Raw genomic sequence first — 25,835 nt, 5'->3', positions numbered from 1 at the left:
GACGAGACCGAGACCGAGACGGACTTTTATATACCGAGACGAGACCGAGACCGAGACGGACTTCTAAATACCGAGACGAGACCGAGACCGAGACAGACCTCTATAAATCGAGACGAGACCGAGACGAGACTTAGGTCAGTCTCGAAAGTCTCGGTCTCGTCTCGAATATTGATATTGATATATACTAAAATGCCTTCACTCAAAATTTGTTTCGTTGCTGTGTTAGGTAATATGAGAACGGTTGACTGATGTACAGTGGCGTATTTAGGGGGTGGTTATCAGGCTCAAACCCCTCCCGAAATAAATTTGTGATAATTTTTTTGCATTGCACGTACAACGCAAATGTTCCTTACTCGTTCCTCAAGCCTCTTCCGAAACAAAATCCATTGCTGATGCAAATATAATTCTCTCTCTCTCTCTCTCTCTCTCTATATATATATATATATATATATATATATATGGTCGCGGTGCCATCCAGGGCCGCCCTTTATGGGTTCCCGGGGCCCAACTTTAATTTTCAATGGAAGCAAGGGGTGAGTGGTACCTCGTTCGATACATCTTTAAAAACTAAAAAGCGTTCTGGCAAAAGATCTCTCATATCGGGTACTGTATTTAAAATGGCCGCCAAGACTTGTTGCCTCTACAGTAAAACATGCAGTACCACTAATACGAAAACGATTGAACATAAATGAACCGAACAACAACTCAAATAGAAAATGTCATGTGGCACATCGATTGATATTGTCGCGGAGGCTCCCAGGGCCACCCTACATGGGGGCCAAGGGCGCAACTTCAAAATTGTAAATGGAAACATGGGGTGAGTGATACCTCGTCCGACATATCTTTAAAAACTAAAGAGTGCTGTTACAAAAGATTGTTCATATGGGTCACCGTTTTCAAAATGACCAAGACATGGTACCTGCATCAGATAAAACGTCCAGTATCACTAATATGAAAACACCAGAACAAATATTCGAATAGGAAATCACAGAGGGTATTTATCATTCTATATCTCGAGAATGTTGCAACAATCAAAAAAATGATTAGAGTGAAAGTACCATAATGGAAAGGAAGAAATCTAACTCCTAGAAAATGAATTCTCCAACCTCACTCTGTAAGTGAGTGAAGCGGGTAGGATCCGTAGAATTGCAGATGAGAGCCTTAGTTTTTGCAAATTGTATCTACGAAACAAAGTTATTTGAAATATGTTTTTATAAGAAATAAATATGTCTGTAATGCGATAAAGTATGTAAAATTCTTGTTAAATGGTACCTTCCATTTTGATTGCAGGCAAAGGTTTGATGCAAAAATGAATCAACTGAAATGCGTAAAAAATTTGTCGAACAATACAATTTTAGAACAATATTTACAAACATTGGTTTTGTTCAACAGTCGTCTGCATGATATTGGTTCGCTTCTTTTCCTTCTATGTCTTCTTGCATGTGATAGAATATGAGTTTCACTGAGATGTTGTCCACAGTTATATTCCGAATAACTTGGTAATTTCAGTTGTGATCCTTAGTAACGACAAAAATCTTGCACGCATTGCGTTAAATTATCAGGGGCGGGCAAAATGTTGTTAAACTTGAATTTCACCTTATTTTTATTCACCTTATTTCACTTTATTTTTATTCATTATAGTACCTGTCATTTGTACACACAAGTGTTTCAGACAAACCATATTTATTGCAAATAAAAGTGAGGTTCTCATTTGAGATTTTACCATTCATTCCCGCTTCACATACTTACGGACAGAGATCGGAAAGATAATTTTCTATCATTTCCTCTTTTGCATCATATCAATTGTACTTTAATAATCTTTTTCTCCGTTGCATTTAACTTGAGCTGTGGAATGATAAATATACTTTGTGCTTTCCTATGCGAGTTTTATTCTGTTCATTTATCTCCAACTATTTTCATATTAGGGGTCTAGTGGTACTGGACAGAGATGGAGTGGGTCAGTGGGTCAAGTTTTCTGAGTGGGTCAGTGGGTCGTGGGTCAACAGCATGTGACCCACTGTGACCCACCACCCACCGTGACCCACTGCGACCCACCACCCACCATGACCAACTGCGACCCACCGACTCATTATGATCTACAAACCCACTCTGCTCACTGCATTGTAGACAGTATCTTCTGAAGACTGGTAAATTTGTCTTCGTTTTACTTTCAAGACCTTCATTTCCCTTCCTTTTCCATTTGTTTCTGTCTACTTACCTGAGGTGAGTATATTTAACCAAGTGAAAAAAAGAACTTCAGGCACTTTTGGATATTGATATTTGTAATTATAATAATAGCATAGGACTTATACTACTACTTGGCTTTCGAGACCTGTGAGTTTTTAGAGGAGCTAACTACTGGAAAAAATACATTTTTGAATCACTATAATATATAAATTATTATATAAAAATTGAGTGTAACTATGTGAATGTATCAGCACGGTCAAATTGCAAAGTCAAATGAAATTAATTTTGGTATATAGTTAGGCCTTAATCCAAACTGGGATGTTATATTGCTTTCATTATAATGCATAATATCCTAAGGATGTAGTGAGGATCCGAATTTTTTTGCGAAAAAATAAAATTAGTATCTCGCACGTCGTTAAACTTACGGAGCTGAAATTCAGTGTATTAACTCTTTATTGAAAATAAACAGAATGTGTCCTAGCATTTTTTAAATTCTCCTTTAAGGGGGGCTGGGGGGCACTTTCTATATATGGAAAATTGGTAGTAAGTTGGTTTGTAAAAATGATCGAAAACGATCGATGTTATTTAAGAAAAAAAATCAGAAACAAAAAATACAGTGCTTGGCTTCATATATCCATTGCTTTCTACTATAATAATTGCTGAAGCTTATGTTTATTACATGGAGTGCTTACAGCACAGAACAATCAACCCATAAAGTTGTGAGAAAAATAGGCATAAAATTTGTACTGTAAGTTTAATTACACGGAAATTTGAAGTTTGGATTGTACGCATAATTATATGGAAAATTTTACACTTTTTTCCCTTTATGTTGGACTACTTACCTTGATTTGGAACTTTCAAATTTCGTCCTTTTTTCCACCGAAAAGTATCGATAATGGAACAAGGAAATAATTATACTATGATATTTAATTGAAATTCATCGTAATTTGGCACATGGCAAACATCAGTGTGGTAATTGAAGGGGAAGAAGGAGGGAAATTCCCATTCACCTCTGAACACTTTCCAGGAACCTCGTTCCCTTTCGCTTTCTAAACGGGGGAGGGAACTTGGTAATGGCATCAAACCTTCATGTGTAATTATAAAAAATAAATTTATAAACAAATAAGAAATCATCAGTTTATCAGGCTTTAATTGATAATTTATTCACAAGATTCCCTATCGAAGGCGTGGTAGATGAAGTTTCTGTTCTCCATGAGTTGACATTGCCAACTGATATGGTCAATATGGAAAAGATGTTGTGTAGTGATAGAGAGATGATACTTCTTGCTGAGTATTTCAAAACTGACAAAGAAAACTCGTTGTCACTCTTAAGTCTAACAAGCAGATTGTCGATGAGGAGTTGCAGAAATCGGGTAGAAGTATTATCAATTTCCACGACAGAGTGCGAACGGGATTTCCCCTTATGAATTTACAGATGACTGCAATTAGAAATACACTAAGTGCTCAAACATTGTCTAACTTGTTGTTCATCAATGTTAATGGCTTACCGCTAGACAAGCTCAAAGTAGACGAGCTAGTTATTTCTTGGCTGAAGGATGGACATCATTTTGCTACAGATGATTTACCACGAAAAAGTTACCAACAGGAAATAAACCCGATTTCAGATTTGTTTTAAGGAGGATAATTACGAGTTATGGAGTATGTATACTTGTATTACTAATGGCTTATTTGTGATTTTCAACTTTGTACCTAATTTTTAGTAAGTCTCTTCTTTGCTTTAGGTAAACTACTTTGAATAAATATTCATAATAATTGCAATTATGCATATTTGTTAAATTTAACGTGGTGTTTTAATGATTACACAAATTACAATTATGAGTATACTTTATGGAGATGCTCTCACAGAGGGTACCCGAACACCTTTATACACTATGAAAAACTGATTTTTCAAGTCTTTTGTGAGAAAAATACTGTGAACTGAGAAACCATAACCTTTTCCATATTGTACAGGGGTATTTTCCTGCGAATAGAAGTTTCTCGTGGAATGCGTTCAGAAATTAACAACTGCAAGAATACTCTCTTAGTACAAGTATATTTTAGGCACACACTAATTTCCCTTCATCTCGAAGTGCTTCAATTTCCTCACTGACAAACAATTTACCATTTGATATTGTAAAGATTAGATCCACCGTTATTGTAACAGAGTGGTGCTTGAGCGATTGACTAGAAATTCAAACTCTGATTAGTGATAATTTCACATTCTTGTTTCATTACAAGTGTAAACTCTTTAGTCAGTACAGAAGAGGCCGTGGGTCGTGTTCAGAGCTGATGACGATGGATTTTGGTGAGTCAGAGTAGGTCAAAGTGGATGAGAGTGGTTCATAGTGGGTGGTGTGTCACGGTGAGTCAGAGTGGGTCATGGTGGGTGGTGGATCAGAGTGGGTCATGGTGGGTGGTGGGTCAGAGTGGGTCACGGTTGGTGGTGGGTCACTGTGGGTCATGGTGGATGGTGGGTCAGGGGGCACGGTTGGTGGTGGGTCACAGTGGGTCATGGTGAATGGTGGGTCAGAGTAGGTGGTGGGTCATGGTGGATGGTGGGTCAGAGTGGGTGGTGTGTCATGGTGGGCCATGGGTCAGAGTGGGCCACGGTGGATGGTGGGTCAGTGGGTTGTGGGTCAAGTTTTCACTAACCCACGCCAACTCTGGTACTGGACTTTTATCTGATACAGGCACCATGTCTTGGCGGCCATTTTGAAAACGATGACCCATATGAAAAATCTTATGCAACAACACTGTTTAGTGTTTCAAGATTTATTAAAGACGTATGACTTAACCCATATTTCGGTTTCAAATTTCAAAGTCTGGCCCCCTTGAAAGTCATCCCTGAAAGCACTGCGAGAACATTACTAGACGCGCCCCATGCCTTTCCTGTTTCACTTTTTGATTGTTCGTTTATCTCCAACTGCTTTCATATTAGTGGTACTGGACGTTTTATCAGATACGGGCACCACGTCTCGGCGGCCATCTTGAATACGGTGACCGATATGAAAAATCTTTTGCCACAACGCTTTTTACTTTTTAAAGATCTATGAAACGAGGTATTACTCGTCCCATGTTTCCATTTAAAATTTTAAAGTTTGGTCCTGGGACCCCATGAAGGGCGGCCCCGAGAGGCACCGGGACAACACCGTTCGGTGTGCCCCATGGCATTTTCTATTTGAGTTTTTGTTCGGTTCATTAATGTTCAATCGTTTTCGAGATATCTTCGTGGAAAGATTAAAATGGGCCATCCTCTCTCTCTCTCTCTCTCTCTCTCTCTATATATATATATATATATACAGCCACGGATCCAGTATATGATCAAGGGAGGAGCTAAACCATGGTTTACCACTTTATTCAGTGTAAAGAAAGTAGGATTGAAGCCCATTTTATCCAGTGTATACCTAAGCGTTAAGGGGGACTATAGTCCCTATAGCCCTCCCCTAGGATCTGCGATATATATATATATATATATATATATATATATATATATATATATAGTGACGGATTCAAGGGGGACAATAGGGGCTATAGCCCCCCTTTGACGCTCAGATATACACGGGATAAAATGGGCTTCAATCCTGCTTTACACTGGATAAAACGGCAAAATATGGTTCAGCCCCTCCCTTGATCATATCCTGGATCCGCCCCTGTATATATATATATATATATATATATATATATATATATATATATATATATAACTTTTACTAGGTAAAGTAGGGTAAAAATGGATCCAAAATTTAATGGAAGTCGTATAGGCAGTATTGAGGCTATCTGAGACAAAGTCTATTGCTGAAAGTGAAATATGGGTTACTATTAGGGTTTTAGGGTGATATACCCACTGATCATTGAACCTGGAATACACGTATGGAAAACATTAGCACTAGCAAATTAGCTAGAGGTACACCATACCATAATTCTGTCAAAAATGAAAGGAAAAAATAAGCGGAAACGACAGACTGTACGAGAATAATACTTTCACTATTTTAATTTCACACAATTTATTTCGAGACTTTCGAGACTTTCGAGACGAGACCGAGACTTGGTACTCGAGACCGAGACCGAGATCGAGACAAGCATCTGTTTACCGAGACGAGACCGAGACCGAGACGGTGATTTTTTACTCGAGACGAGACCGAGATCGAGACCGTTATTTATCAACCGAGACGAGACCGAGACTGTACAGAGTCTCGTCTCGTCTCGTCTCGATACCATCCCTAAGGGATTTGTACTGGCATCCTCTAAGGTAACTGTACAAGGAGTGGAACAGGTGATAATCGGACGCTGCAATGTCCGCGGAGTATGGCGGATACAATAGTGTTTCAAATCCAAGGCGTAGAAACATGTCCCGGGTCATCCTAGCCACGTGGGGTTTCGCTTTGTCGTGTAACAGGAGGACCTCTTTCCGATACAGAAGTGCTGTCTCGTGAGTTTTGAGTTTTTCTTGAGCACGGCTCAATTGCTGACAGTGCACAGTTACCTTGATGCTCTGACCAGCTGATAATAGATCCCGACACACGATACCGCGAACAGTTCACCAAACACACAAGTGGACCTTCTTCTGGTGCAGTGCTGTTCTGGAACCGGTTCATAGGATGCTAACCAATGATGCAGGCGCCGTGGAGCTTCGTACAGGCCCACTTCTCATCACATCACAATACCCTGTCCAGAAATGGCTCCTTCCTCAGACAAGACAGCAAAGAAACACAGGTGTTTTGTCGCGTTGCCTTCTGGCCCGCAGTCAAATCATGTGGGACCGATCGACCCAACTTGTAGTGCTTCTGAACTTGATGGAGGTGCTTCCGAATAGTTTCTCCATTCACACTGAACTGTAGTCCCAGTTCCTCACATGTCTGGCCACAGTTCGTCTCAATTGCTGACTGAAGATCTTCATTTTGTACATGTGTTAAATCACCGCTGCACTGTCACCAAAGCCCAGGCATATCTTCCGCCCCGCTGCACCGGCGTTTGCCCCAGTTTGAACTCGTACAGCATTCACGCCCATATGACGCTCTGTGGAGGTTCCATATTCCCTTTGTTCTTATGCAAGTTCATGGTGTAACTGAACTGCCACAACCAGATAGTATGTTGTAAATACTCATATCAACAACTGATTTTCGCCTTATCTCCATTCGTATTTAACTCACGATGTGAGTACCAATTGAACACAGACATCCACAAAAAGCGACAGAACTTTCTTGTTTACCGTTATACATAAATAAGCATTAAATGTGACTATTGTGGGCTGAGTTTGATTTAAACGGTATTGGAAGTGTCACTGTTCATTTCAGCTACCCGAAAACTAGGGATTCCACACTAATATAGGTCATTTTAAACCATATATATATATATATATATATATATATATATATATATATATATATATATATATATATATATATATATATATATATATATGTGTGTGTGTGTGTGTGTGTGTGTATACTTTTCCCCCTCCTGACGTTGCGAAACTGAATGTGGATTTAAATGGCATCGGAAGTGTCACGTTTCATCTCAGCGATCGCGAAAACTATGGATTCGATACTAATATAGGTCATTTTCGATCACTTTTAAATATATCCCCTTTCCTTAAGTTGCACCGTGTAAATGAAATGATGAAAAACATCCAGGCCTTAACCTCATCTAGAATATGTTGGAAATTTGATCGAGATCGGTCGTGTGGTCGAGAGTTATTATGTCATAAACGTATTCACTTTCATTTTTATTGATGTATATAGATGATAGATATATATTTAAGTTAGCGAAGTGAACATGAATACAATGAAAGAAAGTTTAACGTTTAAAGGTACGAAATCTGTACAAAGTGTTAGTGATGGTACTCTATTATCTATATAATTTAACATCAAGTGAATATTTAATTTGTTCTTGTAAATAAGAAACAATAAAGGTCAGAAGACCAATCCTCGTCATTTGTCATTGTATGATTTACCTTTATTCTATTTATGCAGAACAGTTTAGCTATTAAACGCTTATACTATTTACAACTATGTGAAAGTCAGTTAAGGAAAGTATTTCCATGTCAAATGCACAGCAGCTTCTTTTCACATGAATTAATTGGTAGCAGTTCTGTCCTGTAAACGACTTTTATGCCCGTATGGGTATGAACAGGGTGATATGTCTCTTTCTTAATTCAAGCTTATTGTTCAAGTCATCCACATATAGCTTTTCAATGAAAATTAGGTCTATAACATTTTACCACTACTACTTTCAAAAGTGAACTGCAAAAATTTACAACACGTGTCGAGAAATTTTCGAGATGAGCTTTTAGAAAATTAAGACGACACGAGGCGAGGAAAGCTCATTTCTCGTTTCATAGGTAACACTAGTAAATATTTGTAGTTTTAATGTGCATACGTGAGTTTTCGCGACTTCCTTTCCACTTCGGGCTTCTAATGTTCCCTTTGGAAAGATTTCTGCGAGCAACAGTTTGTAGCACCAGTAAATACAACAACTTCTGACAAACAGTGTTTCAAACTTTATTAATGTTTATCAAATCTCCTGAATGGTTTGAGATGTCAAATTGCTGTAAATGGCCTTGTAATCTTTATGTCTATTGTAAACCATTTACAGCGAATTAAAAAATACGTAGAACTAATATTTCATATTTTATTCTATTTCTGTATCTTTCTAGGTGTCGTTACGATTATTTGGAGAACATATTTGCGGCGGTTCTATTATTGCTCCAAGCTATGTATTGACAGCTGCTCATTGTGTTAATGAGTAAGTAAATATTAAATTAAAAAAAAAACATTACACAAAGTTTCAAAGTCGTAATATGGTGATGAGAAATAATTCATATCATTTTTCAGTACATAGTCAAGTTGCCATTTCATTGACATTTTACTACATTTGAGGAAATGAAAGATTTTTCGTGTTACAGCTTCCTGAGCATCTTAACCTAGATCTGTCTAAACTAATATATGTATATCTGTAACACAAAATGGACACAAAATATGAGTCAACTGCTATCGACATATTCTCTGGATGGAAATAAACATTCTTTGATAACACATGTGAGAATTATATCTGCCACCTGACAGAAATATTGCGGCATTCCTATTCAGCAGGAATACAGGACTCTCGAGTTACAGAAAGCTTGCCAATATGTGTGTTGATCACATACATTGCAGCTAATTATTTACCCATTACTTCTTTAATATCTATATAGTAATAAATGTTATGCTTCGCATTGCAGAAGGCGTAGAGAGTAGTTTATATTTACAGACCATTTGTTTATTTCTTATTTTTAAATTTTTAGCCTTGTAAATTCTACTATTACATATATGTTACAGTGAATGTTAATGTAGTCTTTTCAATTTGTGGTTTTCAGCCAGCCTTTGCACTAGCTTTTATTCTTGATTAATCAAAGAAATATGTTTCTTTTAGTGTTATTATACTGAATATGTACCGTCGTTCTTCAAGAATGAATAACGATACTGTGGAAGAACGTTCACAGGATGAGTAGGAGGGCCGCGGTAGCTGAGTTGTAGAGCGTTCACCTCTTGTGCATGGGGGTCCTTCATTCGATCCCAGCTTCCGCTAAGTGACCTTTGTGGTGGACAAACACCGCGTGTGTGGGTTTTGTCGAGGTTCTCCCACTTTCTTCATTCCACCATTTCTATCATTTTTCATCTACACTTTCCCCTGTAGCCTATCCGGCATAACCATGGGACGTAAAACCTAAAGATTTCATTTATTTTTTTTTTCAAAAATCTTCTTCACTCTTCTAGTTTCTTGTATAACTCTTCTCTGGGTTGGTATTACATAAAACAATGGCATCTGCAAAACAGCGAAAATCAAGGTGATACTTTCTTAATTCCTTCAGATAGGACATCCGTAGCTACGTTGAATATGTATTGGCTCAAGGTACCCAGTTCGTGGAGCCTACGTTACTCATGTCCCTTATCCTAGCATCTGCATACAATCCATACATGTCTTTGGCGAGGCGAACATACTTTCCTGGCACACTTCCACTTTTCATGCATCTCCAGATTTCTTGATGTGGTTCTCTGTCATAAACTTTCTCCAGGTCGATAAACACTATATGTAGTTCTTTTCTTGGTATTTTCCCACTATTTGTCAAATTGCAAAAAGAGTATCCGTTGTTCCCCTAACTGGCATGATTCCGAATTTCCCTCTTCTGTTGATATCTCCTTGCGATGCTGTATCTCAATAATTCTATACCCTCTCTATTCCCTTGTCAGTTTAATTCCTCTATAACTATTGCAGATTCTAAGAGTTCTTTGATGGTCAGTGACTGCATGACCTTGCTGACCTTCGATTCCAAATGTATGTATATTTTTGTTAGCATTCCCTGTTAATTTTTGTGCTCTCTGATACATCACATCATATCAGCAGCGCCGCCAAAGTTCCATTATTTCTTCATACATCTGTTCCATGTACTTCTCTTTCACTCTGTCCTTTTCTTTTCAATTCATTATTCAACCTTCTGAATTCTTTGATGTCCACGGATTTCTCCTTTCTGCGTTCCTCTATCTTCTTAAGCATCGTTTCACTTATCCAAGGTTTTTTGGTACTCTTTCCATCTTGCTAATATTATTATGGAACGTGTCTAGTAGAATCTGTTTAACTTTTACCTAACTATTTTGTACATTGTCTACCATATCGAACATTGCACAGACTTTTTCTTTAATCTCTTCTTTCACATCACTGTTCATACTTCTTAGTCGCTCTAAGTTCCATTTTCGACTTTTCCTTCCTCTTTTCTTGTTTGATTTTCTTTTCCAGATTTTCACTTCCAGCACTAGAAGATTTCATCCAAATCAATGTTCTCTCCTGGTGATGTCTTCATGTCTCGTACACTATTCCTGAAACGTTGCTTGACAAGAATGTAATCGATTTAGTAGCGATTCTTATCTACTGGACTTTCCACATGTACAGCTTGGTTTAAACCGCGTATTCGTTACCATCATGTCATGTTGCGTACAGAAGTCGATCAGTACTATCTGACCCCGTGCGTATTTTCTTCCTAGTCCAAATGGTCCCGCCATCTTACTTGCAGCTCCTTCTCCTACTACACTATTAAAATTTCTCATTACTATTGTTTTTATCTTACCTCTTCCCTTCTGGTGGAATATATCACTAATCTCGTCCTATATTATTTCTACTTCATTGTCTCAGTGGTAGAGCGTTCACCTCCGGTGCTTGGGGTCCCTGGTTCGATCCCAGTTCGCGCCGTGTGGACTTTGTGGTGGACAAACACCGTGCTCGTGGGTTTTCTCAGGGTTCTCCTGTTTCCTCCCACTTTCTTCATTCCACCATTTCACCCATTTCTCATTATCACCGTCTCCTTTAGCCTAACCAGCATAAGTGTGGGACGTTAAACTTAAAGATTTCAATTCATTTTTCTACTTCATTGTCATCATAGTCAGCTATTGGCATATACACTTGTATTATCACAATATTCACTGGTTTTCCACTTAGTTTTACAAACATCAGACAGTCATCCCAGCATTTATCTTTGGTTACGCGTTATTCTATTTCATTCGTCATTGCTACCGTGACACTATTCTCGGCCCTAACGTCTCTGGAACACAAAATCGTGTAATTTTCTGATACTATCTCACATTTTCCTGACCATCGCACATTACTCAGACCTACTTTTAAAGTAATATTTAGTTGAATGAAAGGTATTCTTTTCCGTCAAAGTAAATAACAATTTTAATCTAGTTTACTTAAGTCGCTTGCTCTATTTAAAGTTATTTTATTACATCTAGTGACTTGTAGATAAATTGTGCATTGTAGTTCCCATCTACTTAAGTTTTTAAATACTTTATACTTGAGATGTGACGTATGATCGTTCCATTACTTTTCAGCTTCAGCGCTTTATTTATGAGTATTCAAGTAGGAACAAACAATATATATTGTGGAAGAAGTGTGTACTCAATAACAAATAAATACTTGCATCCAGAATATAATTCTTCGCTAGGAACAAACGATATTGCTATCTTACAAGTAAGTTTTTGGTTCTTTAACTTGTTTTTGCAATGTTGCACCACAAACAGTAAACATTGCATCATCGTAGTATGAAATCATGTAGAAGAGAAAGTACTTAATTACCTTGGCAGTGTATTCAATACATCTTGCAGCAAGTTTAGCTCATATTCTTCACATTAAAATGTCACACAAGATATCTTGTATTTTGTAAAAGATCTTACGCTCATTAGTTATAGTCGCAAATCTTTTATCAGAAAGTAGGTAATATGTACTTTGCGTGTATATTGTTAACATACTAGTTCCAGTGTCACGCTATTCGCGATTGAGTCGAGTTATCAAAGATCTTCTAAAACCTGAAGTGACGTCTTCTATTAAGATATCTCTTTTCCTTTTCCTAACAGTATTTAATGAAGTTGTCTGTTAAGTTCCACGCAAGAAACTTCGTAGTAATGTACGTATTAATATAGCTATAGTTGCGGGAAAATATAGAAAGCAATACCGTTTATTGTTACGGATGAATACAATCCAGAAACAGAAATCCTAATTTATTTTAAGTAATAAGAATTGACCAAAACCAATTAACATATGAGACTCACTTTTTTTTTCTCTGCGTATGTATGATTCTAGGATACAAAGCGAACATGAGATCGTTCAATCTCAACCAATGTGAGAAGTAAAATTGTAAGCTTAATAGCGCATGGTTACTACGTAAATAATATTTGTTCAAATGAAAAGCTACGAAAAAAAATCATTGTAGTCGATCGTGCACATGGTTAATCAGATGACTTTTATATTAACAGGTAGTTCCATCTTCGATAAACAGAAGAGTTATATAGAAGATAGAAGAAAATTTGAACGTATGAGAGGAAACGCAAAAGAAACCGGACTGAAAGAGTGCCACAGTTCCTAGGTGTAATCAAGAGTTCATCCGCTAGATGGGTCTAGTAGAGACCTTCCCAAATCAGTTAGTTAACTGGAGTCTTCGTAGGAGGTTTGATCTTCTGATTGCATTATTGTTTTTCTTAACTGTTCTAATTTGCCGACTCAGAAATCCTTATGGCAGAATTAAAGGAACAAAGAATGAGTTTGATATTTTGGTCCCTACTTGGAAAATCGAAAACAAAAACTTACCAAATGCTTCAACAGACTTTCAAGAAGGATACTTTGAATAGCACACAATTTTATGAGTGGTTTGGATGCTTTAAGTGTGGTGAGATGAGTGTTGAAGATGCTTGTTCTGGGTGCTCTTCATTATCTGGAAACGACAAAAAACATGAAAAAAATCTGCCAAAATGTCAACGAGTATCGTCATTTTATGACCGGCGATAGTTCAAAAGAGACAGGAGTGAGTTGGAGCTGGTGCCAGCGTGAGGTTTTGTAAATGAGACGTGTTGCCGCTAACTGTGTTTCTCGCCTGCTCACAAAGGATCAAAAATATTCGTCTGAATTTTGAGCCAGGACTTGAAAAATCAGACTGAAAGTGATCCAAACATTTTGACCAACGTGATAACAGTTTCCGAGAATTAAAATGAAAAAAGGAAAGTGTTTTGATGATGTAGAGGCTGTAAAAAGAACTTCGCAGAGCGCACTGGACGATATAAAAAATGAAGAGTTCCAGAGGTGCTTTAAACAGTGGAAGAGAAGACTGGAGTAATGAATCCCATTTAATGGAGAGTACTTTGAAAGAAAATGAAAGAATTTTGTAAAAAAAAACTTAATAAATTACTCTCTTTTTGGAACAAAAGTTCGGTTTCATTTGGGTTCCCCTCGTGGAATACGATATAGCAAATATATAATTCTAAATTATCGTAAGTTATTATAAAATATACTTCACGTGTGCATTGTTCTGCCTAAAATGATGGTTCTTCCTTTTGAAATTTTACTCAGTGATTGATTCCTTATTGAAGAAAATTAATAATAACATTTCCAAATGCAATGTTTAATAGCATTATGGTGTCCATTACATTAAAGAAATAATTCAAATTGAATGGCTTTAAAGTCACATAATAAATATTGCATAATATTTAAGCTGCTAAATGTATAAACAAATCATTTTGATTTTCACTTAGTGACTACTTCCTTGATTTTATGAACGGTAGCATGTCAATAGTTACTTTTGTCTTTCCTGGTAATCTTCATTGAAAGTAAAATTTTATATTTATTGTCTTAAACACTTTTTTTTGTTACAAACATTATTGTAATCAACACTATTTTAAAAGCTCCGTAATTTTCATTCGACTTTCTCTCAATATACGAACTCATAAAGATTGGAAGACATGCTAAGAAGTAAGAAAAGGCAATTTATATTTTAATAGTTTCGGTATTTACAATGTAAACAAGATAGTCTACAATTCCTTTTATTAACCAGTAAATCTATATAATTTCTTAGCCAAATGCAATTATAATTCATTACAGTTACTCTCGCCTGTTACTTATTCCGAGACAGTGCAACCCATCTCACTACCAGAGAAAGATGAAGATGTTGCCCCTGGAACAATGGCGATTGTGACTGGTTGGGGAGATGTCGAGGTAAGTTAATAGGTTTCTTTTGGCAGCAGATAATTGTATTTAAGAATATTAAAGTTAAAACATAATTCTTAAAGCTTTAGTTCATTATCAAGAATGTTAATGAAATTACCATTGTAGACAGTTAGAGTTGAGTGGAATGAGTGGAATGGAATTTCACATAATTTCCTAAATTCAACACAAGAACTCAATACGTAAGTAATTAACAAAGTAGGCTTCTTTCTAGGATACTGTAATACTCAAAATAATTGCTGAGGTGCAGTTGCAAAAATCAAAATGGTTTTCAATTAAGAAAGAAAGAGAAACGTATATTGATACTTAAAATTAAATACTTTACAGTTGCAAATAACTTTCGTCGTATGTTTCTAATTGAATTTTCATCGCTGTACACCACCGAAACATACAGGAGACACATTTCCCGCGTATTTGCTTATACAATTCTGAAGATTAAACTCTTGCTCTCAATAAGAATAATGAGGGCGACTGGAGCCCGAAGAATTCCATCCAAGGTAGTAATAACTGAAAATTCCTCGTAAGATTCCTTAACGTGATGTATGGAAGACTTGGTTCTAAGGTTGGTTATTTGGTTTAACGTTTAAAGCTATTCAATATTGAAGTAATTCAAAACATGTACATACAATTTAACGTGAAATCCGAACCACATGAAATCTCACAGGAAATCACACCGGAAACGCGTGCATGCTATTCATATAACCACGAGGGAACCTGAAAAAAAAAAAAAAAGAAAAACAGGCTATTAGCAAATAAAAGAATAATCTCAAATGACAACAGTTGCCTGACAGTTTGAAGGTCGTGATTTACCACCCCGAGATTTTTCAATAAATTTAATATGGACAATAACGGTTCCTTGCATCCCGGCAATGCCGGCCCCGGCACCGTCAATGCCGGAATCGGAACCGGGGCTGCTTTGCACACGCGGCCGGCAAAACCGGTGCCGGTTCCGGAAATGTCGGTGCCGGCGCTGCTTTGCACACATATCCTGGTAATGCTGGTGCCAAGAAGTAGTTTGAGTTTGAACGTGAAGGAGAGAACATGAGTCCAGCAATAAACAAACGATATCGCACTCAGTCCTATTCACTCAGTCCATAATCGTTCTATGGAACAAATGCCAGACAAGACAGAGTACATGAATATTTTTTATTATGATCTATAGGGTAAAGCAGCATGGAACCATAAGACTGGAAATTTTCTTGTTCTGTTTGTGCTTTTTAGTTCTTTCTGTAGTTGTGTTTTAGTTTTTATTTACTCTAATTTTATTTACCTTTGTTATGCTTGGGAATGCCTACCTTTTTGATTATGATGGATATTTAAACCCTTATTTTGTTATTATGAAGGTCATTCATACCCTACATACTGGGTTGCATAATTAACAGGATTATGCCCTATTACACTGGGCAATTATCCTAGATTCACAATTTCTTCATATCTCCATATTGTTCATTTCCGCCATGTTGATTTTTTATTATGACCTCATATATGCTAATACATATTCTCTATCAAAACGAATCCAACGACCCCTTTGCTTAAATCGTTTAAGTAAGTAAAGGCTATAGAAGATAACAAATTGATATACATACATACATACATACATACATCTGTAAAACTCACTTTCCACATTGCCGTAGTTGGGTAATTCAAACAAGATCCGAACTTTCCTTGCTGAGAATTTATGTAAATAGCAAGCCGCTATATTTGTGGTACCTCACAGCCATTTTGATTATTTCATTCTTTATTATATATTGAAGTGATGTGAAAAAAGAAAATAACAGAAAAAAACTGAAGTACGTAAACAAAATAAAATAAATAAATACAGGAAAAGAAACAAGAATACACAATGCCTTGCCACTCACTCGCTGTAGCTAGATTGAAGAAACCTATCAGCAAGCTTGCTCCGGCATTACCGGCTGCGTGTGCATCCATGCATAAGAAAGCATTGCCACCGACAAAACCGGAGCCGGAGCCGAGACCGACATTGTCGGCGGCTAGGCCGACTGCATTTGCCGGTGCCGGGAGTTCCACCGGCTTTTTTGCCGGGCCGGAAAGCGTGTGCAAGCTACCATTTGATTACATTGCCGCCGATTCCGTCGCCGGCATTGTCGGAACCGAACCCGGCATTACCGAGGACGTGTGCAAACGCTGAGGCTATTGCTATACGATAATGCGTTACCCTCGCAGCGACCGCGACCTAGATGGCTATTTGGTAATTTTACTTTCGCCAGAGTTATAAATCATACTGAGCCAGTCAGGGTTTCCAGGATTTTTTCTATGTAACCCTATTGTGTTACATAGGTTTTTTCTGTAATTAGCTAATTTTTTGAAATTTCCTTGTATTTTTGTGAATTTTCTTTTGTTATACACGCACAAACTTTGTAATAACAGAGTTACAATCCTCTGCACGAAGCATCTTCCAAACAGCTGTTTCTTGCTCTTGCCTGGCAACATGTCTTTCCGTTTTTTCTCCTTCCTTTAGACATCTTTTACTGATTCCGAAACAGCAAGTGGTCTATTGTTCCGAAACGCACCAAGTACCCTCGAGCCAACGTATTCTGCGCATTTTTATTGCTTTCGGGTTTGCAGCGCATTGCGATTAGCCATCCACATTGAAATACATGGTCAGCGTATTGCAAGCGTACGTATGAGACATAAAAGCGTGTTGCGAGCGCATCGAATAGCTGTAGACTAAGGCCGAACGCATATTGACCAAAGGAAGACTAGTCAAACTGAGGCAGCGAGAAGCTGGAGAGGATGCGGGTAAGGAGGCGTAAGTGCGTTGACTGTGTGTCTCAGTCACAAGCCTTTGTCTAGCACGTGCTTGAGTGAATATGTGGTACCGGACTTTACTGCATTACTTACAATACTGAACCTCAGCTCGGATATTCTGTCCTCTGCTTCAATAAGTGGCCGGCCTAAGCGAAGGAGAATTCCTGACACACAATCGCAGCACTTGCACTTCGGAATTCGTCTGCTTAGCGCGGTAATATGGATTTTAAAACTGTATCATCACCGTAGGTTCGTTTTATTACGAACTCAGAAAATAAGTTTTACTCATACATAGTTCTAATTTGTTTTCTCGGTAGGTAGTGCAAATGTTCTCTGATGCAAACAAGTAAAGAATATCTTACCAACAATTGATGGAAAACTCGTTGATCCTGAGAAATACTGCCGTGTGCCGTGGTAATTAATATGAATATGTAGGCATATCATGAAACTCCGTCGTGATTTCAACATGGAATTAAGAATAGCCAAAATCAAGTGTTGTGCGCGCCTGGATAAAACTGCTACGGAAACATTTTACATGTTACAGAAAGATTATGAAAACAATGTTTGTATTACCTAAGCATGTATTCGCGTTTCAGGCGTTTCAGTAAAGAATGCCAGTCAATTAAAGACGATGAAAATTCGAGTCAGACCGCTAGAGTAACGGAATTGGTTGAAAAAAGAGATCGCAAGTAGTACTGAAGACCGAAATTCTACTCTTCAAATCTTTGCTAAAGAGATAAAAGTGAACAAGTAATGGTTTGATGAAAAAATAGCACTGTAAGGTCTATCAGGGTGACTATCTCTAGTTCATGAGAATGTCCTATTTACAAAGCTTTTACTTCGAAATAGATTTTGGCTTGACAGCGAATCTGTGTATTGTAAACTCTACCTATTCAGCGGATCTTGCTTTGTACGATTCTTTTTAAATTTTTCAAACCGAAAAGTTTCTACTTTTATATGTACCAACAATCAAGACATCTATGACAAGAGTTTTAAACAACATTACAGAAAACGAATCCTAGCAACTGTTCCATATGCTGCTAGGGAGTGTGCAAGGTTGTATGAATATAAGAGGATCCTACCTTAAATGATACAACATACGTAACCTTTCATGAACAATTGATTGTTTTCTTACAACATCAGTTTTGATTTAAAATTGCCGCACTATGTAGCATATGTTTTATTTTCTTTAAATTATAGGAAGGAGAACCTGCAGATGGACTATTGCGAAAAGTTTCAGTTCCTGTAATAAGCAATGAAATTTGTAACGAAAACTACTCCCACTTTGGAGGCATAGATCTTGACCATACCGTTTGTGCTGGAGTTCCTGAAGGTGGAAAAGACTCTTGCCAGGTATGTGCCCTTACCTAAGTCGTATATATATTATTAATAAACGTATCTACAATACTTAGTTATAAATGGAACTACGTAAGCTACAATCATATGAGACGAAGTAAGTAACGTTTTCGAAGAAGGTTAACTGCTCGAGAAGCCTACAGTCTAGCATGTAAAGATTGGTGCACATGTCGTAGCATTTCAGTCGAAATATAGAACAGACAGTCGTTGGTATGTCCTTGTAAATGGTGTCCTTTACATCCCCATAGCAAAACTTAGACATCAAATCGGGGAAACGTGATGACCAACAGTGCGTTCCCCTTCTTCCGATCCAACAGTGAAGAAACACTTCATGAATCGAACAATATGGATTAGGCGCCGTCGTCCTGAAAACATGTGTTCCTTCTGTTCTCCAGTGAAATATCTTTAAACACCAGTGGGAGTCTGTTCCTAGGTAGATTGACATTCTTTCAGGAACCTAGTACGCTTTCGATGAAAAATGGTCTTATGGTATTCTGTCACACTGTTTATTACCATATATTTGGACTTCACGGACGCTGTTCACTTGACGCAAGGAATGTGAATTGTAGACGGACCATAATGAACCTTTGTAAGTTCGCCTGTTCATAACTAACAAATATTGATTCATCAGAAAACAAGATCCAAATCATGTGTATTTTGGCCTAATAGCTATTTACAAAATAGTTAATGAATATGATAATAGTTTCCATGTGGCTCTTGATGAAGTGACAAATGATAGGGGTGGAGTTCGTAGCGGTGAAAAATGCGATCTACACTTGCTGGCTTAGGCCAAAATTCCTTGCGATGCAACGTATGCTAACATGAGGATCTACTGCAACAGCAGTTGGAACACTAACATCACCCACCATGTTAGTCACAGCTTTGCTTCTTGTACCACGATGATGTGTTATATCTTCAGTTTCCGTAATTGGTTAAGAAGGTTCAAGATTTAGAGTTTGCTGGGTTTACATCTCTTAGTGTTTACCTCACCGTATACTGTACACAGCACAATACATAATTTTTCCTACATTTACAATACACTAACAGCATTTTGACTTTTCAGAATTCAGAAATACCATCTTAAGCAAATCTAGAATATTCTACTTCGCTGAATTCTCACAACGGGTTACGAGGAGTTTCTATGTAATACGAAACATACACCCAACCTCGAACAAAAGCATTGACAATGGCGTTTACCCCATGGTGACTACCTTGCACTTGTATTGTTAAATGTGGTATTAGCACTTGTTTTTGGACTATTTTGACGATAGTTCTTTATGTATTTGGACTAAACGCGTGGAATGAACATGAATGTCATTCTCACTACTTGTATTTACGCTCACGTGAAATTCCAAGGCATTAATATAATAAGAAATACATTGACTTTTACAAATACATATTCAACTGTGATATTTCTTATTTGACTACAAATATCCACTCTTCTACACAGTCTGAAAAACATCACGATAAAAATAGCCTTCCGAGCAATTAGCGACGCAAGTAGATTTTCCTCAAAATGAAAAGAAAATCCAGTCGCTTAGTCTACTTTGTCCAGGGTGTTGAATAAGCTTTGGTGAGATTATCGGGATGAAAAACTCTAGCAGGTCTTTGGTATTGATGAGATTGAAGTTTTGATTAGTATAAGTTAGGAAAATGAAGTGTTGCAAGCAGTGTTCGAAGTACAAAAAGCAGACGCGGTATGTTTTATTACGATTTTGACTCGACATACCAGCTATCTAAATGCTGAAATACAATGATGGTATGTTGTCTAAAAGTTTGGGTATCTATTTCAATAATGACTCAAAACCATGGGAGAACTTTTCGTAGTTACGGGCAGGGCATGGAGAGGCTTTGGCCCTGCCCCCACTTTCTCGGAATAATAAAAAAGTCATCTTATGTTGTATTATAAAGAATTATACACGAAAATGCTCTATAACCATTTTTTTTTTTAACATTAACAATTTTTAAACGATTTCCCGCGGACAAACTTTCGGACTCCCAACTCGACCGAAGTATTCCAGATCATCCGGAAGGTTGTTATCCATTTATCAGAAAAACACAAAAGTACGTTTTAATGAAAGTATATAAACCTCATCAATTTAATATTCTTCACACACCACACAATAGCCGAACACTTAAGCAAAATAACATATTTTTTGACAGCATAAACTATATTTTTTCTCCCGAAAAAATCGGACTCGGGTAGATACAAAAGAAGTCCTGACGAACTCATAACGATACTTTCCGATTTCAGTTTAAACGAGTCGCCTCAATATACTGCCTTTTGTTTGGATTGGGTTCATGACTGATTTGTTTCTGTCATGTGACCATTAGCTGCAACCAACATAACCAACACGAGTCCTTACGTACGAGCAAAGGGTGAACTTCTATGTAGACACCTCATTTTAGAAACAAAACATAGAGAAAATATAACGAAAGTGTTGGTGTTGTCAATTTTATTGCTATATAAGAAATAAAATCTTTGACATGCAAAGCAATTCGTCAATTACTATGTATAAAAATGGATTTATTAAAGGTATAAATATTAATCCTCTATTTTCCAGTGACGGTATGTCTTGATCAGTGAAAAACCAGAGGTGGTATGTCTTCATTACTGAGAAACCAGAGGCGGGATGGAATACCACCGCATACCGTCTCAGTTCGACCACTGGTTGCAAGCCTTTGAAATTATATTTTGTTGACCTGTCTTGAAGATTCAGATGTGAGGTTCTTCCTATTTGTTTTATGTAGTTGTTGTTTCCTTGAGACGATGCCAATTCGGACTTACTTTTGAAAATCTTTCTTTTAGTGTTCTTTTTTTAAGTTTGTGTAAATGCAATCACAGTTTGAATTATGTTATTTGGTATTTATTAGTTCACATTATTTGTGAATCTTCTGTATCTTCATAATATTCCACGCACAAGTTCAAATTCAATAGTATAATCACGAATTTTACATTTAACTTGTTGATGTAATTCTTTAACACAGTTATTCTGCTGTTTGAATGAGATTAGAGGTTACTCTTACCAATACTCGTCCTTTAGTTTTCAATTACTGAATATTTCTTAGTGAGAGGATTAGTGAGATTAGATCAGTCATATAATGCATAAGTCAGAGTAGATCAGATGATAGTTTTATGTTTTACTTTTGATATATTCCGAAAGTAATGGATTAATAATACTATTTCTCTGGATTTAAATGATGTGGAAAGCTTTCTTCTGAATGGTATAATGGTACTGAAATTGAGTATGAATCATACTTAGATTAAATTTGTTTCCTTTAAATATGTATATAGGTGTGTAACTATAATCTTCTCCATTAACCCAAATATAATTAATGTAAGAGTAATTGGTCTATATATCTCTAGAGCGTGTTTGTTTTGCCAGTTTTACATATATTAGTATTGTATTTGCAAATTTTAATTATTAATTAATATATATATTCTGGTTTTAAAATGGCATTATAGAGACGTTAATCTATAACTTCTTTGAATGGTTTTTTGATGCCGTGATGCTGTCTGGTTCAGGTGCAGTAAGCTTCTCCTTCATCAAAACCTCTTTAAATTCTACAGTTCTTATATCATCTAATAGTTTGTTACGATTTCTGGAACGTGTGCCAGTTTTCTCGTCTTCAATTAAATCTAGGTGATGATTAATTAGACTCATAAACATACGGTATATAATTAGACTCATAAACTTACCTGTATATTTACTAGTTCGTTTCTGTTGTTTGCTTGTTTTCTAAAGTTTGTCAGACTTCCTAGTCATGATTTTTACTAATCATATTCGAGATAATTTATAGAATCACAGTCTCAGCTTTCTTACATGTGTTAAATATTTCCATAAACTCTAACTAGAAGCCATGAAGAGGTAAGGCTAATCAGTCTTTATAGTTACTTCATTGTGCTTATCAGTCTCCATTGGAATTCTATCTGACTTTCTAGAATATAGTTCGCTACTACTTATTTAAAAATTTTTTCAAATATCTTACAATTCTCAGTCTACATCGAAAATTGTGCCGTCCCGAGAATCAAACTCGAAAATCTAAGACATGCACTAATAATTAGGTTACTTGGGGAACTAAATTAAATTAGTTTATTTTATTCATATATTTAACACCAAGAGTCTTAGTATTTATCTCTTCGCAATCGAGACGGTCTGTTTTTCAATCCGTATTCAATATTTCTCACTTCAGATTAATCTGTGGATTAAATTGAACATAATGTAGCTTACCCTCTGCCTCTGCCTCTTTGCCTTTCTTGGGATCTCGAGTTACCAGGTATATACGACGTGGAAATACAGGATCGCGTTGCACGCGTTAAGGTACATAACGTCTTAACACGACAAGTGGCGTCACTACAATATTTTGTTTGGGGGCTGAACACCTTTTGTTTGGGAGGCTCTGACTAATTAACTGTGGAGGCACACCTTTCTTCTACAGGAACCACATGGTCTACCCTTCAAATTGATAATCATTTTCCATGTTGTTTTCTAACACTCCTCACACATAGATCTTTATCAGGACGACGCACAGTGGTCGGAAACTGGGAAAAAGCGGTCACAAATAGATTTTATCAACTTTGTCGCCTATGAAATCGGTATTGATATTTGATTATAAGTATCTCTTCTGCTTCCAAACCCGGAGTTTCAGGACATAGGAATATTTTCGCTGTCCATAAAATGCATGTAAGCATAAACAAATAAAAATGCCGATAAATCAGTCAAAAATGAACCAAACAGTATGATAAGTTTTAACCATTTATATCGTGTTTGAGGTCAATAAAACCGGTTGAATAGTACATTCGACTTAAATACTGTGTGTTTAATGAAGAGCTTTATTTGCTATCCATTGTCATATCATTTATATGATAGCTTTATTAGTGTTACCGAAAAGTTACATATACGCTGATGTTAGTAGCTCTGCAGTCTAAGCTTATCCTTGTTTATCTTCAAAATAAGGTTTATTGAGTTGACCATGAGTAGTACAAAAGTTGAGCATTGGAAGTAGCTGCAGCCAAGTGCAGCTGAAGGACTCAGCCCCATCTAACTAGAAATGCATTATGAGTAATGTTGTTGTGGTTGCAATCGAGATCCGCTATCTGAGCCTTAAAAAGGAAAAAGGTAAATTGTCTTGTACCTAATTTGGATTGCCCTTCGTCCCTGAATCAAAGTTGTAGTGAAAGTCTCATACATAGTGCAGTGATAAACTATCAGTCATATATAGCTGCTGAATATTACACGTCAGTGCAGTAGTATATAAGAAGATTCTATACGGAATCTTTTAATCTTACCGAAACAAGGTAATCATGAACTAAATTACATTTCAGTAAGTATTAGTGTTTCTTCAAAGATGGTGCGAGTGCAACTTTAATTTTGTATACTAAGACCAAACACACGTTTGTTTTACAGTCGTTTTATTAGCGGCACATGCAATTAGAGGGAGAGCACATTGAACCTGTTGTCGCTTCTTGTATGCATATTAACACCAGTCATAATAACTTCGTACTGCCTAGCGATGCCCAATTCACACAAGGGGTCATGTTCTGTTTTCAATAATTTATAAACTATATGTATGACTCATGATGGTGGATTTCAAGATGGCAGCTTTCATTGTTCTGTGTCCTCCCCAATTTCTCCTCACTTCTATTACTCCCCTACATTGTTCCTTTGGTTATATTTTGCAGTATATACACTTATGGAAGGGATTTTCACAGTTTTGGAGCAAACTATATATATAACTCCACGTATTGTAGCAGGGGTTCTTTGAATGACTTTCGCAGTAGTTGCAATCGTTTCAGAAAGGACAAATACATATAGAACGATAGACAGACGTCTGTCAACTTCCATTGTTTCGGAATAAACTATTTTTGTCCTCTTTTTCTTACTCTCCGACCACTGTGCGATGCTTGGGAACATTGCTCTGGTCAGTCAATTCTAGGTTTAAGATATTTTCTACTTTTGGAAAAAATTATGTCTGCTTCTACCACATGACCAAAATGATCGGTAGCACTCTTGGGCCTCGATCTTCTCTCCTTCTTCCCCAAACTGTCTCTCTTGATCACCATTACCTGATTAGCCAACCAACAATATCCATGAGTTTTTACTCAGCCGGAAATCCGATAAAACTTTAACAGTAGTACTAGGTTAGTGTGGAAGAAGGCAAGACACACTCTTGAGTGTGTAGAAGATTAGGCAAAGAGAGATCGTTTGTCTTTTATTTCAATTCTTTACATAAATGTTTATAAGCCTTACACAATTTAGTCTGGGTTCTTCAGCTGGCAGCTGGCAGGGTTTGATAGAAATGAAAGACGTCGTAACTTGAAGCTCAATGATATTCGCGAAATCAAAGAATTTGAAAGTCATCAACTACTTAATAATTACTTAAAATCAATTTTGAGGCAGGTTACTAGTCAACGTTTCCAGCGGCAACAACAATACTCACTACTAGATAGAAATGTATATGCTTATACTATTATAGTCTATATTAGTCTATTATTAATAAAAATCAAACAAGTGTCACGATGTTGTCGGTGTCCAATAAGGTATGTCATTAGCCAAAAATTGAGAACCACTGCTCTAAACTATGGTAGGATATTCCATATCAACAACGAGTTTGGACAACTTCAACAAATAAGGAGTCAAATTGGAACAACTACTCAGGAATTATATACGAGATGTGATTTCGAGAGTATCTACGAGCCGGTCATACAGGCAGAAGGCAACAGGATTAGCTAAGAAACTGTGGGAGAACCCACAAAGGCAGTGTTTCTTTCAGAAACATTGTTCCGGGGGCACACTTAGTATTCCGAGGGGCACTGCTGGTACTATTCTATTTATTATTATATTAAAGACGTATTATTTTTGGTCTTCTCCGGGGGGCACTCTCAGACCTTCGGGGCCCCCCCCCCAAAAAAAAAACATGCTTGGAAGAAACACTGCACAAAGGAAACGAGTGTAAGCTTTGAAATTACATTGTAGACTTCTGTCCTGAATTAAAGAACGGCT

General features: G+C 37.0%; 1 protein-coding gene across 1 annotated transcript in view; it reads left to right on the top strand.

The window, feature by feature from the left end:
- LOC145668027 (trypsin-2-like) overlaps window positions 1–25,835 on the top strand; it is a 51,778-nt gene that overhangs the window by 25,650 nt on the left and 293 nt on the right. The window contains exons 3-6 of the mRNA XM_081735496.1: window positions 8,843–8,931; window positions 12,048–12,186; window positions 14,584–14,697; window positions 18,676–18,828. Coding sequence (XP_081591622.1) covers window positions 8,843–8,931; window positions 12,048–12,186; window positions 14,584–14,697; window positions 18,676–18,828 — 495 coding nt within the window. The remainder of the gene's footprint in view (window positions 1–8,842; window positions 8,932–12,047; window positions 12,187–14,583; window positions 14,698–18,675; window positions 18,829–25,835) is intronic.

The sequence above is a fragment of the Thermobia domestica genome, chromosome 13 (assembly GCF_964235325.1).
Source record: "Thermobia domestica chromosome 13, izTheDome1.hap1.1, whole genome shotgun sequence".
In the NCBI taxonomy this organism is placed as follows: domain Eukaryota; kingdom Metazoa; phylum Arthropoda; class Insecta; order Zygentoma; family Lepismatidae; genus Thermobia; species Thermobia domestica.
Note: the sequence above shows the minus strand (reverse complement) of the source record. Positions and strands in the feature narration are given on the sequence as shown.